This window comes from Passer domesticus, chromosome 4, assembly GCF_036417665.1.
Source record: "Passer domesticus isolate bPasDom1 chromosome 4, bPasDom1.hap1, whole genome shotgun sequence".
Lineage (NCBI taxonomy): Eukaryota > Metazoa > Chordata > Aves > Passeriformes > Passeridae > Passer > Passer domesticus.
In genome coordinates, this window is record NC_087477.1 from 67449400 (window position 1) to 67466566 (window position 17167).

The window sequence follows — 17167 nt, forward strand, 5'->3', positions numbered from 1 at the left end:
CCACTAAGCTTGGAAAAGACCTCCAAAATCATCAAATGCAATCTTGATGCAATAGCCAAGTTGTTGTGTAAAAGACCAAAATATAAATACATCATTCAACTCCAAACCAGTAAAAAGAATTTCAATGCCCTTCTAATTAAGGAAGCAAAGATTTTTAAAGTGATCTATGGAAGATGGTTTTAAATAATGGCAATTACCCAAACTATGCTGCTGCCACATAAGAACATATTTTCCGAATTTTGAATCTTATCAGTAATTATATTTTTTCAAGCCTCCAGCTTTTGTAGCATTTTTAGATGAATTAATAAGAAAATTACACTGTATAAGTACAGCACAACTAACCTCTGATTTATTTTATCTTGATAGACAAATATAAGAAAACAGTATAAACAGCAACATATGTAAAGGAAATGTGTGAATATAAACAGCACATGAAATTTAATAATTTATGATATTAGTTAGAGAGGAGGGTTTATAAGCAAGATAATTGCATGTATCTGCAATTTGCCTGCAAAGTGGATCAAAATGTAGGGAAAATGACCTAAAATATTGCCAAAATACTTAGTGTTTACAATTTTAGCTGAAATATGGAAATTACATCCCAAATGTGTAGTGTCTGTACCATATATACATAAAAGCAAACATATGCAACAGCACATATTTTCTCAAATATTTTTCATATTAGTGCCCTTTTGTTTTGTTTGTTTCATATAATTATTTACACATTACAGAAGTACATAGCTACACGTTAAACAGTGTTATAATACACTACTGATTTTTAAATAGGTCTTTAAAATTCTTTGAGACAAAGTGAATGGAAGTAAAGCTAAAGACTATTTGATGGAATTAATGCCGTTGGGAATAAAATCAAACATTATTTGATGCAATTTCTAGAACGGTGTTTAAATAATTCAAAACAAGAAAGACTATATTTGTTAGGAAAAAAAAAAACCAGGAAGTTGTGGCTTAATCTTCAGTGCTGACTACTCTCTCTAGCCTAGCTGAAATGTAACCTACACCTTGCCTGTGATGAAGTATACAATCATGACATCAGTTAGGTGAGATAGGACCTTTAATATCATCAAGTCCAAGCATCTAATCCAGTACTGCAAAGTCCATTACAAAAATGTATCCTTAAGTCTTTTAAATTTCTCCAGGGATGGCAACACCACCACTTCCCTGGGTGACTTGTTCCACTGCTTAACAGCCATGGAGAAAACAAACTAAACCTCCTCTGCTGCAATTTGATCATTTCCTCTCATCTTGTCACTTGTCACCTGGGAAAAAAGGACAGCCCCCACCTCACTGCAACCTCCTTTCAGGACACACGTATCAAACACAACTGATACTGAGCCCTAGCGAACAGCATTTGTGATTGCCTGCCAACTGGATTTAACTTCATTCACCACCCTCTGGGCCCAGCCATCCAGCCATTCTTTTACCCTATGAAGTATATGTCTGTCCAAGCCATGAACAGCCAGTCAGACCAGGAGAATGCTGTGGGAAATGGTGTCAAAGGCTTAACTAAAGTCTAAGTAGACAACATCGACAATAACTGCTTTCATTTAGTTTCACAGTGGAGCTGTTCAGTCTGCAAGGTGATGTGGAAGACTGGAAGCAAGAAACTCATTATTTTAAATCGCAGATGGCTTGTCCATGTCAAGCCCTCAGTTTCCTAAAACCATTTTTATTCTTTCTGTGAAATGAATACTACTTCACCCTCTTCACATAGATATATTAAAGATTAATGTTGCATAGCTAATCAATGTTGCAGTGCATACACATGGTTTATTACTCATGAAGCATCAAATCAGTGAAACATTTAGGCCTCAATTTTTCAATGTCCTCTGTGCAGAAAGATCTTTGCACCTATTTTGAACCTCCAGAAGAAATATGAGCTTCACAGAAATATAGAATTCACTCATACTGGTGTCTCTGCAACATCAGTACTTCAATTCCTTCCAGAGATGCTTAAGCAGTCACTATTTTATTCTCTCAATTGAAGAATGTTGTAACAACTGATAACCGAATTAGGAAGTTATGGAGCAGTGTTATTAAAATAGTTAACTCTTCATTGATACTTTTTTCATTTTTTCCCTTTTCAATTAACCAGATTTTAAAGCCTTTGGGAGTTCCAACAGACAGTTACACCAAGACTGATTAATATTCATAATTTTTTTCCCCTTTTGTCTTGAACATCTCAATTTAAAAGAAATATTGTTAAATATGAAGATCTGATATATATATATAAATGTGTGTGTATGCATGTGGATGTATGACACATCAAGCAGTTTATTTATTTTGTAGAATCCTGCAATCACAGAATGTCCTGGGTTGGAAAAGACTGTAAATATTATCTAGTTCCAATCCCTCTGCTGGAGGCAGGGACAACTTTCACTATATATTGATGAGGACATTAAATACAGATCTTTAAGGGACACCATTTGTCACTGATGTCTTTGGGACTCTGAGCCACTGACCATTACCTTCTGGATGCTGCTGTTCAAATAATTTCTTATCCATCTAAGTCCACCCATCAAACCCATCTCTCCCCAGTTTAGAGAGAAGGATGCTGGGGGGGGCCCATGTCAAAGGCTTTACAGAAGTCCTGATAAATGACATCTACAGCCCTTCTGATGCTTCATACTGATACTTGATATTTCCAAGGTACACTGTAGCTGTAAAAAGTTCTAATTTGAGATTCTTGAAGATTGAAGAAAACAGGGTATCTACTGTATAGCACCAGAACACTGTTGTGCCAGACATTGCTAAGTCTTTTTTCTAAGTATTGCAGCCCAATTCAAAGTGGCAAGGTGTACTCAAGTAGAGAGGTCAAAGGCAAGTTCATTTTACATTGTTGGGGTTTTTAAAATATTTTACTCAAAAAAATCAGTAATAGAAATTTAAGTAATTGTGATCACACCAGCAAGGATCTGGTTAAGGCTAAAAATAGTTGAAGCAATACTATTGCTCCCTTAAGATTTTGTTCACTAATACTGATCTGTTACAAATGGTAGTCACTAGGTGACTACTAATCTGCTCTTACTTGCATTTTTCTTCATTACTATTTATGTTTGGTTTAATCCTGAAATGATTGAGGACAGATTCACAAAGTCTAACTAAATTACCTACCTTCAAATGTGTCTTTTACATAAGCTAAAGAAAAGCTTCTCATAGTCTTTATTTTTAGCAAAAATTGCAATTGGTAAGATTATAAACTACTCTTAGAATATTAACTGGTCACATGGACTTACATGGACGACCTATCAAACCACTTTTTCCCATTTAAATTTTGATATTCCCCTCACCTAATGACCATTTAATGAAGCACAGAATCAATGGCACGTCCTTAATGTGCTGAAAGAGGCAAAATTGTCTGGTTGGAGGGTAATACAGGAAGTTACAAAAGATTACTGGAATCTTTTCTAAGCAGCTTATACTGGGAGCTCCCTGCTGCGGCTGCATAAGAGACCAGCTGGCTGGATGCTGCTGTGAAGGTGCTGGAGCTATACACCATGGGAAGGGGGTGCTGGCAGTGCCAAGCCCCATACAGGAGAGCTGCCAACTCTGACCTACCTCAGGGATTAATTTAAACCCATTCTTGATTTTTGATTAGAATAAAGTGAATCTTTTGTAGATTAGAACTAAGAAAGGTGGAGAGTCACAGCAAGGAGCTAATACACTATCTGAATAGACATGGTCATTGAATTTGCACTTACATTTTACGCAGCTGAGGAAGTTTCTTGAATATTCCAGTAGCTTCCAGGACTGAAAATTCGTTGTTATTTAGTCTCCTAAAAAAAAAAAAAATTACACCAATTTCAGAAAAAAATTATTCAGGGAATGATACAGAATGTTCCACATTAAGCAAGCTTCTCAGTCTGGCTTCCCTGAACATCTGACATTTAACTGGTAGCTGCAGAACAATTCCTTATATAGTGACATTTCTAATTTTGATAATTCCTGTGAATGAACATTCTCATTCCTGTGAATGAACACTCTCATTAGTTAAACTATGGCTTGCATAAGACATTTTCAAAACCTGATCACAAAATTTTACACAGCTAAAGCTGAAAAGGAATATAAGATGGTGTTTTTAATTTTTCAAACAAAAATGTAACTAAGGGAGGATTCCATGGCAACTTATAAATAAAAGTCTTTAGAAGGACATATAAACCACTGAAGATTAGTCTTCTGTTCTTTAAAGGATATCACGTGGAGTCTGCCAGACATCTGGAGGTACTCACAGAACACTATTTACAAGAAAGAAAGAATTACTCTTCTTTTGAATAGGGAATGAAACCCACCGCATAGGTCTTCTCATGAATTTAAAAACACTTCCCTCACCATGATTTATCTTCATACCACTACAGCTGGCACACATACATTTCTTAAGGCAGTATTAAATGCTTACTTGTAACCCTGTAAGAAGGTATGCAACGAGTGACAAATACTAGCTGGGCATTTCTCTTTCCTGCACAAGTATCAAGGCTTACAGTACAGTATACCTTTAACAGCAGCTAGGTTAGGGGACCATCTACATTTCAAAAAATATCTGCATTGACCCAGTACTCCCTATTTCCTCTCTTGGAATGAAAACGGAAATTATGAGTCTTAGATCCTTTATATGCTCTAATGGAGCCATATTATTAAGAAAGGGAATCTGTCCAGAATTTCTTTAGAAATCTTAAATAGGAAGTAGAAGATACGACTGATAAGATCATTGTGAAATGAAATTCAGCACAATTCTAAACCCAGAATGCTTTTCAGAATTGCCTTATTGCAAGACAAGTTTAAAAAAAACCCCTAGAAAATTAAAGAAAGCTGTTTGTTCATCCTTCCCTCCTGTTTATTCTCATTGATAGCCAGAAGGGAAATTAAGGTTGTAAATCTGAAGGTATGGTTGTACAAAAGTTTCAACATAGAACCAAACTGAAAGAAGATGGAAGTTTTTCAGATATACACAAAATATTTGTATATCACAAGTATAGTATACTATACTACAAGGAACATGAAGTTCAGAAGACACTATCACCTCTAAAAATCAGACTTAACGTGATTTTTAGAAGAACCATATAAAATACTCTTGCACATTGTAAATTAATAAAGTTATTTCTTCATTCTAAACAGACTTTTCTTTACCCTATCTATCAATAAAAGAACCACTGACCATTCTATTTGAATCTTCAAATACTTTTCAAGTGCTACACCATCTAGAATGACTTGATAATGAAAACATTAACTGATTTTAATAATACTTACTTGCTCTACTGCAAACATTTCTAACCCCACCAAAAAATGCAAATAATTTGATCATTTACCCTTTGCAACAATTTTTACCTATTAGAAGTAATTTACTTTGTCTCTCCTGGAAGTTTCTTTCATGCAAATGCCTTCGACCCTTCCAGTCTTCTTTTCTATCATTCTCGTTTTCCTTTAATTTTTTTCCAAGCAATTATATCCATCTTGCAAAATGAAGTCTTGAACACAGAATTCCAGCTGATCCTTTACCATTGCTATGCACAGTACAATAATTATTTCCTATAATTTACATTCTACATTCCTATACATTTATCCTGAAATGGAATTTGCATTAGTGCACAATAGCACTCCTTCATCTTTAATATGTATGATAACTGCATCCTTTTTTCTTGACCTATTTGCTGTTTATGCGTCAATCTTGTATTTCTGGTTCTAAATAGCTCTATCTAATTTCATATGTAGAATTTCAATTTTATTTTAATTGTATTTATTTTATTTAAATTAGTCCACACACAATGGAATCAATATTATTACAGATAACAGGAGAGTTTACAGATATGAATGGATCTCCATTCTGTACCTTAATATTATTTTTTGAGCCCAGTGTTCTTCGCGGGTAAAGACATCGACTATAGTTATTATCCATCAATCACCAGATCAAGAAAATTATCTTAAAAACACTTCTACTTGGTTTATTCAAATAAAGTACTGAAAAACCATTCTCGAAATCAAAAGTAAACAGAAGCATTTGATCATAATGTCTACACGTTCTGTTTGTCTGGATTATTTGATGCTTTTTCCTGTTTTAGTAACATAATGACTAAGATATTGCATGTTTTTGAACAAGAACCCTATATATCGCAGTGATATTCATACTTTCTAAAACTAACTTTTTAGGTGATCATCTATCGTAAAATCATTATAAAAATTCAACATATAAGACTGAAATTATTTTTTATTTAGCATTTCTCCTGGGGACTTAATTTTGAGCGATTTCTGAAATGTTTCCTGCATTTTCCTACATTTCAGAAAGCTACCTGAAAAATATTTTATTTTTGGGGTGCAATTACAGACTTGTACTTTATATCAAATACTTTAATGTCAGGTTAGACAGATCATTGAATGTTTCTCTGGAAGACAGTGAGCAAGTGACAAAATGGGAAGTTAGAACAGCAGTTCGTTGGTTTAGTTGCATTTTTTTTAACTTTTACAATTAAGTATCTGTCTTGAACTGTATTAATATCTTCAAGAGTTTTTTTAAAAAAAGACATCTACTTGGAGGAAACAGGGTTTTTTCCCTGTGGTATTTTTACTATTGCAATTTACACAATAGACACTTTTTTTTAAAAGAGACTGACAGGATATACTGAGTTGGAAGAGACCCACAAGGATCACTGGGTCCAGTTTCTGGCCCTGTCACTGTCACCACAGAGAAGAGATCAGTGCCTGCCCTCCTCTTTCCCCCATGAGGAAGTTGTAACTGCAATGAGATCTCCCCTCAGTCTCCTCTTCTCCAGGCTGGGAAAGCCAAGGACCTCAGCTGCTCCTCATGTGGCTTCCCCTAAGGCCCTTCATCATCTTTGTTGCCCTCCTTTGGACAACTTTTTTCCTTACTTTTGACTTCATTTCCAAGCTGAGATTCAACTCCAAGCATCACCCTGCAGAAATTAGTCCAGCTCTCCTTAACACCTAAAGAAGCATCAATGTAATTTGACTCTTGACAACTGTGCAAACTGGAAATCAAAGAATCGTCCTAGAACTAGACTGGGAAGTCCCAAGATAAACAACAAAGAGAGTGCATCAAAGACCAGGAATAACAACAGGAAACAAGAGGAAGAGCTACAACTTTTGTATCAGAGAGGCAAATACCAAAATAACATATTTGGCTAGAACAAATGGATTTTTATCAGAAGTAAAAAAAAAGAGGAAGTAGTTTCTCTATCCTCTCTAGAATATTTGCAAGACTGTTGAAATTTTTATTATATCAAATGACTTGAACAATCTGTACAGCCTATCACGTATAAGGCTGAATAATGACTTTGTTACAGTTAAGCACCATCTTACTTGGATAGAGTGCTGTAAAGAAAAGGGCTCTTTAATGCAAAAAAATATAAAGGAAGTGATGATGGAAACTGAAGAGAGGTAGAGTACATTTAAAACTAAAAGTTCCCATTAAAAAACAATTAACAGAAATGAAAGAAAGTAAGTTCAGTAACAGTCTTAGGGGAATGGTGGATTTTTTAATCCATTAACACCTTCAAATAAGACTGGATATTTTCTGAAAGAAGTGCTATAACAACATATTTAGTAAAAAAAAAAAATTGTCAACTGATATTTGAGTGTTTAGGATACAGAGTAGATGAGGCTTGATTATTTGATTATTCCTTCTGAATTTAACAAGTAGGAACCATAATTACAGAAAGAAAACACCTGACAGTATATCTTCCACATGTAAATAAATTAATTTAAAAAAACAATTTAAATGCTAAATTAAGATTATTATTTCTTCAGAGATGAGACAATTAAATATGATTCCTCCTAAATATCAAAGCAATGCATGCTTAATAATTTAAACAACTCCATTCCTCTTCTCTTGGTTCAATAACTTCATTTATACAACCACTAGTTTATGATCTCTTCCCACACTTTAACCTGTTACATATTCCATCAGCTTTTATTCTTAAATTAAACAATTGTATCTCAAGATATTTGATAACATAAAATGTATTTCTCCACTAAAAAAATCTCTCTCCCTTCACACAAGACTATCAATTTTTTTTCTCGGATTGTAATTTTAGATTTTGTAATAGGAACATGTTGCGGTTTAAACCCAGCAAGACACTATGTTCAACCACGTTCAACACAGCCACTTGCTCTCTCCTCCACCATCAGGATTGGGGAGAGAACCAGAAGGGCAAAAGCTGGAAAACACATGGGTAGAGATAAAGACAGTTTAATAGGGAAATGGAAAGCCATGCACAGAAGCAAATTCACTGCTCTCCATGGGCAGGCAGCACGGCAGTACAAAAAGCAGAAAAGGCCTTGGCTCTGTGTAAGCCCTGCTCAGCAAGAATAAAAACATCTCCGTATTATCAACCCTCTGTTCAGCACAATTCCAAATCATAAGCCCATACTATCTACTGTGAAGGGAATTAACTCTACCCCAGCCAAAACCAGCACAGAAAATAGTAATACTAAGTTCAACAACTTCTCCTAGCTTAGAGACAGAAAAAAGTCTCCATTTGTGTTTCAAATATATTTCAGTTTTAAATCTCTTTTCCTGTCCAGATATTCAAATACTTAACAATAGTCTCATTATTTCATATCTGATTGCCATAGTGTTTCTTTTATGCCAGCTGTGGGCTGCTCTTTTAGGAGGTGTGCCATCCTGGTGCTCATCTCACCCCTGCAGGTGACAACTTGATCACAATAATCTTGTCTCCACATATCTATACCACTTTCTATGTCAAATCAAAGTCCCTTTTTTTATCCCTCAACATTTTGCTTTGTTCTTTAAACTGAATCTCCTAGGAAAAGCAGCTATTTCCTTACGCCTTTGCTCTGCAATGACAGGCACTTTCACCTACCTTTCTGCCAATCCTTCAGCCATCTCTGCATGCCCTTTTATACTATTCTTTGCACATGGAGAAACCTTGTAAAGGTGTCTTAATTTTATCTTTCACTCCCTCCTTGAAGATTACTTCAGTTGTAATGCTTACAAATAATTCCCATATGGCACTTACTAAGCAAGTAATAATCTCTGAGTCCTTCTTTCCCCACCTCTATTCATTATACTATTATCTCATCATCTTAACTCTATCCTGTTTGTCTGCTTTATATTCCTCTGGTACCCTGGCCAACAAACATAATATATGCTTTGCATAAAAAGAATTGTCTCTGCCTAGATTTAAAAATCTAGGTAGCACTTCTTGAGACAGACCTCTCTGGTTACTAGATGTCCTACTTTCTCCTGCAGTTAAAAGTTAAAAGCAAAATAAACCCCACCACCTTTCAAAAAATCCAAGAGGATTGCTCATTTCCTGAAGAACTAGAAACATAGTTATCTCATTTCTTTATCATGGGTTTTTAAGGCCACATGGTATTGAAATAATGTATAATTTTTATGAATATTGAATCCTTTGAAGTGCACCACAGAGGTTACTTTCAATTTTTGCTGTTCAAAAAAAGTAGAGCTGCAGTTTCATATTTAAGAATTTTAGTTTTCCTCCATAAGTAAACAATCCTTTATTATGGGTTCAACTTACAACTCTGCTGTGTACTGGGGAATGTGATCAGGAATTTTGTTGAGTTTCTGATTGGAGCAGTCCACTGTGGTTCCTTCACAGCGACATTTCTCAGGGCAAGCCAAATCTGCAAAGCAGTCTCCACTTAATTTGGATCTGTAATCTTCAGTGCCTGTAGAAGATTCAAGTCAAAACACAGATACTAAGTCAATAAAGTATAAGATTTTCTTCTTGTGAGAGGGTTGAGAAGACGTCTGTAATGCAGATAACGGGTGGGCAACTTAGGAAATGCATGATAAACTTTGTGATACTGAACAGACACAAGGGCTTCAAGAGAGGGTTAAATATAGGGACTTAAGATATGCTGGAAAAAGAAACTGAGACCAACTTCACATAGCAGGATAACATTAACTTGAGCTTTTCACAGCTGTACTTTCTGCTGATTATGTTGTCAGCCAATCTAGCCTTGTTTATAGCTAATCAAACAAATGCCACTGTTTGTTTTAGAATTTGTTTTCTTTCTCTGTATCAAGAATAAATAGATCCTGAATGCAACCTTTTCTCTTTCTCTGGTTACAAATTTGTACTGTTGACTGGACTTCATTAACCTCTGTGATTTTTTTTTTTTATAGTCCCGATACTCCACATCATCTCAACAAATAAGTTGAAAGCCCTGTTTTCAGCTTTAATTTAAAAAATGTGTGATCCTGACTTAAGCCTCAGCAGCTTGCCATGCTGTAGAAAGCTGCGTGACGTTCCATGGTGCTTGACAGAACCATGTTTTACTCATACCTCACAACCACATGGTTAGATCAAGCACAACAGAAAATCTCGCTACATTATCAAAACTGCATCCATTAGGCCAAGGATAAGAGCAAGGGAAAAGAGGAAGGAGTGGGTACAATTCAGAAGCATTTTAAGTTTAATACTTGTTTACATGACATGGCATTCTTATTACTGAATGTCCAGTGCCACAGTAACAGTATCAGTGTCACAGATTAAATAAAAATACAATATATATTAAAAAAAAAGAAAAAAGAAAAAAAAACACATTGAAAGTTTCTTCCACCATTTCCCAGAGTCAGTCAAAGAAAACATCCTAAACATATCAGGAAAAAACATCTGGTAAGGAACTGAGGGTGGGTGACAAAGAAAACAAAGAGAAGCTAAAAGGACCTGTGGGTTCTTCTTGGACAAAGGTGAAAAGACTGAGACTAGTAGAAGGTGCATCAGGGCTGGGAGGTACACTGTGATTTAGTTCAGACACTGAACTTTACTTACAGCCAAAATGGTGAACTCCTGAAAAGTAAAGATAGCCAAGAAGGAAAGAAAGACAGAGTAATGCCAATTAAGACAAAAACATGAACTAAACTCTCATGTTCTCTACTTAACTTTCGTTTGATTAGGAGATAGTGCTAGGGCCATTGTCTTCAGTGGAAAGAAAGAATAATTCATTTTCAGTAGCATTTAAAAATGAAGATGAGATTGGGATTTATTACAGATTCCATCTAGGATGATGAACGTCTGCCATGAATTATTCTTCACTATATTGAAATTGTTCTTTAAAAGCCTCTCCCTGAACATATATAGGAGTTACAGAATATTCTGAGTTGGAAAAGACCCACAAGGATCATCGAGCCAAATATACATGCTATGCCACTCAAATCCTTAATAAATCAAACAAATATAGGAGAAACAGATTTCTCACTGGAGGGGGAAAAAACCCATACTGTGTTATCTACCACCTGTAAATGTTTTAGTAATCCATATGATGAAACTACTATAGAGTAATTTTATAGTATGAGGTAGCAGATAAATGATATTTTTTTTCAAATAAATGATTTAATATTTGCAAACCTTTAGTCTTCCAAATTACTATAATGAAATTTTACTAGGACTTCATAGTGTCTGTGGAGCAATATCTCCAAATGACGTATTTAAAACAGAGACAAAAAATATTTAGGTGCTTAAAGAAATGCTAAGATTATTTTATAGTATCCACTTAAGTATAGAGACCTTTTTTTTAGCACTTTTTAATACCCAATAAACAAGTCTAAAAATAAGTTTTGTTTTTTTTTTTTTTTTCCTCCTGCATCCAGAGTATATCACTGTTAATAGTTTAAACAATTAAATATTCAGGGACAATGCCGTCAACAACTAAAATACTTTTAGGTAGCATCTCCCTGATAACCTGATAGAAAGGGAAAGCAACAGAAGCTGTATTTCAAGAAGCATGTATATAGCCCATTTTATAAATTTAATTATTTTTCTTTTTCCCCTCCACCCCATCCTCCCCCCGGAATAGCATTTTTTTAAAGGGTACATAAATAAGCCTAAACTGCATGAGTGGCCATATAATAATCAGGCGGGCAAGAAAACCATTTGCTGGCAAGAAAACACTTCTAACTCACAAGCAAAAGTTGTGCTGGCAAGGTTGAGTAGAAGTCACTCTGTGGCAGGAATACGGCTGTTCTACACACTAAGGAATTGAGTGGCACTTCAGGTTAACAAAATTGAATCCTCCTGTTTTATGGTGCTTTAAAACACACTGTAGTGGATGCTAGTGCTGACAAACTGCTGCCTAATTTTCTCTTTCGTTTTGTCTGTTCTTCACATTCAAAGCAATGTTATTACTATAAGGGCCTGAAAACTTCACATGACCACTGCAAATTTAAGTGTTACACAGCATTTGGAGAAGAGCTAAACATACCAGCTGAAGAGACAACAACTAAGATGACTGCAGAATGATGATATACCTGTAGTACTTGAAAGAAGGAGTACACTGATGTCCTAATCAATTACTGTAGATATTTTTCTAGATATTAAACAATGGCAGAAAATCCTGATTGCAAATCACATACTGTACCTCATCAATAGATGCATTATTCCCTTGTTTATTTTGTTATTTATAACATGAGTGAATTGTTTTTTTTTCTATTAAGAACACAATGCACACACTGACAAGCAAGGTAAGAGAAAGAAAGATCCATATTTCAAAGAGCTAGGGTCAACATTGGTAAATCTTTTGTAAAAATATCATAGACTTATTTTAGCTTAAAGCCATGTGCAAATTGCTATTTCACCCCAACTCTAAAGTCATATTTTCTTTAATGGAAAGCATTTCTGATTCACTGTATGCATGTGATCACAGAATTCCTCAAATTAAGAATATCAGCTTTCTTTTCCAAGCATTCCACTGTGATTTCCTAAACAAAAGGAGGGTGAGCAAGCAGCAGATGCAGCCAGCGTAAAGCAGGAAAGCAAGGCAAGAATACTTTTGTTTGTAGAAAGTTTACTCTTTAAAGTTGTGCTAGCTCTTTGATGGCAGCATGGATTCCTGTGTTTAAAAGCAGCTCAAGAGCTACATTTTAAAAACAGTAGCAGTAGAAAGGCAAGGTACAAGGTAAGTTAAAGTGTCAGTTAAAATATGAATTAGCAGGTGCAACCCTCTAAATAATGTAAGTACAGGTACAATTTTGGCAGGTTGTGTGCAAATCTGTGAGACAGAAAAAGGTAAATGGAGCTGCATGCTAAGCTCTTATATTCAGAAAACAGAATTACTAGTATTCTACAAATGAAAACTATTTATATCTACAGGTAATGACTAATGTTAATACACATGCATCAGTTTCCTAAAAGCTATGACAAACTTTGCTTTTGGGGTGAAAGGGAGAGAATATCTGCAGTTAGTCATCTTACTGCAGAGCCAAACCTACCTGGAATGAAATACTGTTCTTTAGCTAAATAAAGAGAAAAAAAAAAAAATAGAAGATGCACCTGAATGTCAGCAAGCAAAGAATGAGTTTTATTAGATTAAGTATGGACTGCAGTTAACTACAGATAATTTAGTGAAAAAAAAAAGTGTATTCACAATGAGAGCTGATAAACAACAAAGTGTGAATAGCCATAAACGTATCCAGAACACGGATAACAAAACAGTTTTCATCTGGTATTTGCACTTGAGACTGAATAAACTGTAGAATATGAAATGCACCTGGAACAGCTGGATACCATATGACAAAAGTTAGGATTTAAAGAAATGTAAGTAGGAAATGGAATAAGATTAGAAAAAGAAAACAGTAAATTTCAGTACGAAGCAAGATCCCTGTATAAAAGGAATATATGTTATGTTTCCATATTTAGCTTAGAAATTTTTAGATCTTTCACATATTCCAGAGCCCTGTGGAAATTTAAGAAAATGATTTATGGTGGTGATACTTGTAGGGAATAACTTTAGCATTTAATTCTGAGGTTTTATATATTACATTTATGTTGTTGGATTTAATGCTACTCAGAAATAGTGCCAAATATGTTAACTACAGTAATGTTCCGTGATCCAATAGTCTATGACTTCCAAGATTTCCCTCTATTCAGTCAATGAACTAAAAAAAAATTCTGTGATGTTTAATAATTCTGTAGACAGACAGCTGCTTTCATTAGAACTTCTATAACCACTATATTTTTTTTTTGCCAATAAAGGAAAAATAGCAGCTGAACTAAGAAAATTACCTGAGCAGCGGAATTTCTTGCTTTTGATCTGGCCAATCCTTTTGTTTGCCAGCCGGCGGGGGCTGGTGCACCGGGCACCGCTGGTCTCAATGGGGTTTGTGTGAAGGTAATCCGCCAGCCACTTCAGATGGCAGTCACAGATAAATGGGTTCTGAGCCAAATGCCTTTCATGAAGGAAAAAGAAAATAATATCACACATTATTTCCCTTTGGTCTCTGTGGTATCTAGAGCTTTTACTGCATGTAGAATATGAAGTCATACTTGAGAAAACCATAAACAAGAACATACGTACAAGGTCTGAATTGCACGTAGGGGTGAGAAGGTGCCTTTTGCAATGGTCTGAAGTTTGTTGTCATACAAAGAAAGAAGATTCAAGTTGTGCAGATCTTGAAATGCATCAACTCGCAGACAATTGATCTTGTTGGCATTCAATAATCTGTTTAATGGAAGACAATTATAATATTGAGAGAAATTGTTCTGTGCCGCAGCTTCAGCATTTTTCACAGACAATTCTTTGTGCACCTTTGCAACCAGAACAAGAGATGTATTAACAAATTACAATTGACAGTGACATAAGAAATTTCAGTGAATTGAAGTATCTTATTTAGGTTATATGTATTCCTACATATTTGAACCTTGGAGCTGAAATGTTTGCATTTATTTAGCTAATTGCATTTCTTGTATGTGCTGGTAGAATGACTGTGTGGTATTTGTGTACTGTGCAAAGAAACAAGCCTAAAAATCAAGTATATTCAAGGAAAGCTAGTTTCTTTGCCAAATAAATAAACAAACAAAAAAGGATCTGAACACTGTGTTCATTAGCTGGAAGAGATGTGCAGTGGCACTTTTAATTATATGTTACTAATCAGCATGCTGCCACATTAACAGAGTTGTAGTAAAAACTGGTGGCATGGAATATATCCAAATCTGTCTTGGATCCTTTCTCCTCTGCATCTTCAAAAGGAACCTTTTCTTCACTGTACCTCCCAAACGTTTACTGTTAAAACAAACAAGCCAATCTAAACCAAGTCCTTTTGAAGAGAAAAAAAAAGCCATTCCATTAGATGCATTTTTATAACCGAATACATTTTACTTCTTTCCATTTTGAGACAGAAATCAAATGAAATGGTGGACGTGAAACCTAATGCTCCGATAAAAAGTTTTGCCACACAAGTAGATATTTACTTAGACCTAAATGTACTATCTATATTAAGATAGGTTCTTTTTTAAATACAGACTTGAGAGTTAGGAAAGGTCTTTTACCTTTATTTTTTTTACCAGATCTCAAATATATTTTATAACTAAAACATCTTTAAAAGAAAACAGGAAAGCATACCTGCCCACTACTGTACTATTTTTCTGACTAAAGTAAATCAAAATGCAAACCTCTAGGTGGTGCTAGAAGCTGCATTTCCTTTGTATATGTTTTACTGTTTTGCCATCTTCAATTAGTTGACATTTTGCCAACCACTTCATGGTGAAGTCTGGACATTAGGTAATTCTAAACACGTGTGAAGACGTTTTAAATTATTTAAGAAGACTTTAACTCAACAAGTCAGTTATTCTGGTGGTTCTTTCAAAACCACCACTGTTGTTTTATGGTCTATTTAACACATTTCTTTTACATGGTACACCTAGTTGCACAGCCTCCTCTGCTGAATATTGACAATCTTTGATAAAATTACCATCATGACATTCTTTATTCCACTATAAAATCTAAACAGCAACTGTTTAAAAGGTTACATGTGGAAATTCCCAAAGTGTTAAACGAAGTAGCAGCTCAAGTTCACAGATTCAAAGAATCGCACAGGGTGTCAGTAAACATTAGAAGTCATCAATGAAACTGTGGTGCAATACTGTTCTTTCACGGGTACAACTGGAAATGCAATTACATAGCATTTCCACTATAAATTTTCTCTTTATAAAACACACAAATATTCCTTCTATGGTTCCCACACAACTATACACTATACATCCTATTTGCCTTTACAGTGCTTCATATCTTTATGGGTTTTATCCTTAGAAATTCCACATGGGAGAATAACTTCATTTTAATCATTTCAGGCTGAAACATTAACTGATATGACCACATTTATGGATGAATGGCAAGCTGGTCTACAACAGTCCTGACTCTTTTGGTTTTAGCATAATTTGATTTTACTGTACTTTGATCTTACATATGGGATTTCCTGCCAGTTCTTCTTCTGGAATGAATCTCTCATCATGTTTACCCTTTTGAATGATCCTAAAATAGAATAAATAAATTATAAAAAATACTCACAGCAGTTGCAGAGAAAAGAGTCCTTCAAATAGGCCCTTTGGAAGTTCTGTGATTTTATTGCCATAGAGGACTCTGTATCAGGAAATAAAGCAGACAAAACTACCATTAGGAAAGGTATGGGATTTTGACTTCAAAAATAGAGAAATTCTCATTTTCCTGAAAGGAATTTAATAACAACCACTTGCTACTTGCATTATCCTTGTGGTCCTGTGAGACAGCAGGACCACAAACTTTCCCAAAAGGTGTGTAACCCAAAGATCTCTGCAGAATCAGCACTTCACTGATTACAGGCTTACCAAGGGACCCTGCTAAGTGGATTTGCTGTTTGCAAGAATAATTAACTGGGAAATAAAATACATTATTGGTTTTGTTCAACTCTTTGCCATGAACATATTTATTAAAAAAACCCACACATTATTAGTGTCCAACTGTAAAAGAATATTCAATTACCACTATCATTCTGAAATTATTATTATAACTTTCAGAATGAATTTAATTTATAGCAATATTTTGCACTCAGCCAAAAGGCGCCAGAATAATTTCACTATAAGAATATGAGAAATTTGCTTCTGTTTACAGGTCAAGCAAATACCTACAGTGAATTGAGTGAACGTAAGCCCTGGAAAGCATCTGGAGCTGCTTCAGAGATCTGGTTATTGCTCAGGTCACTGAAACACATAAAATTTGATTCAATTAATTCAAACTATTTTCAAAATAATGAACTTTAAGATAAAATGTAATTTGAATTAAACACAGATGGGAGAGAGAAATTGAAATATTTACATGAGACACTGCCCAAGAATTTTAATATAAAACCACTGAAATTTCCAGGACAAAATGTTTACTTTTCCTGATTACTTAAGTACATTTT

At 34.9% G+C, this 17167-nt stretch overlaps 1 protein-coding gene across 13 annotated transcripts in view; it reads right to left on the reverse strand.

Annotated features, from left to right (window-relative positions):
* Nucleotides 1-17167, reverse strand: part of SLIT2 (slit guidance ligand 2) — a 256464-nt gene that overhangs the window by 54667 nt on the left and 184630 nt on the right. For 8 of the 13 annotated variants that reach the window (XM_064418540.1, XM_064418528.1, XM_064418531.1 and 5 more), the window contains exons 11-18: nt 16893-16964; nt 16297-16368; nt 14308-14451; nt 14016-14179; nt 13223-13246; nt 10788-10805; nt 9528-9678; nt 3720-3794 (exon numbers count right to left, since the gene is read on the reverse strand). In XM_064418540.1, the coding sequence (XP_064274610.1) occupies nt 3720-3794; nt 9528-9678; nt 10788-10805; nt 13223-13246; nt 14016-14179; nt 14308-14451; nt 16297-16368; nt 16893-16964 (720 nt within the window). The remainder of the gene's footprint in view (nt 1-3719; nt 3795-9527; nt 9679-10787; nt 10806-13222; nt 13247-14015; nt 14180-14307; nt 14452-16296; nt 16369-16892; nt 16965-17167) is intronic. The other 5 variants (XM_064418529.1, XM_064418533.1, XM_064418532.1 and 2 more) reach the window with 3 other exon arrangements.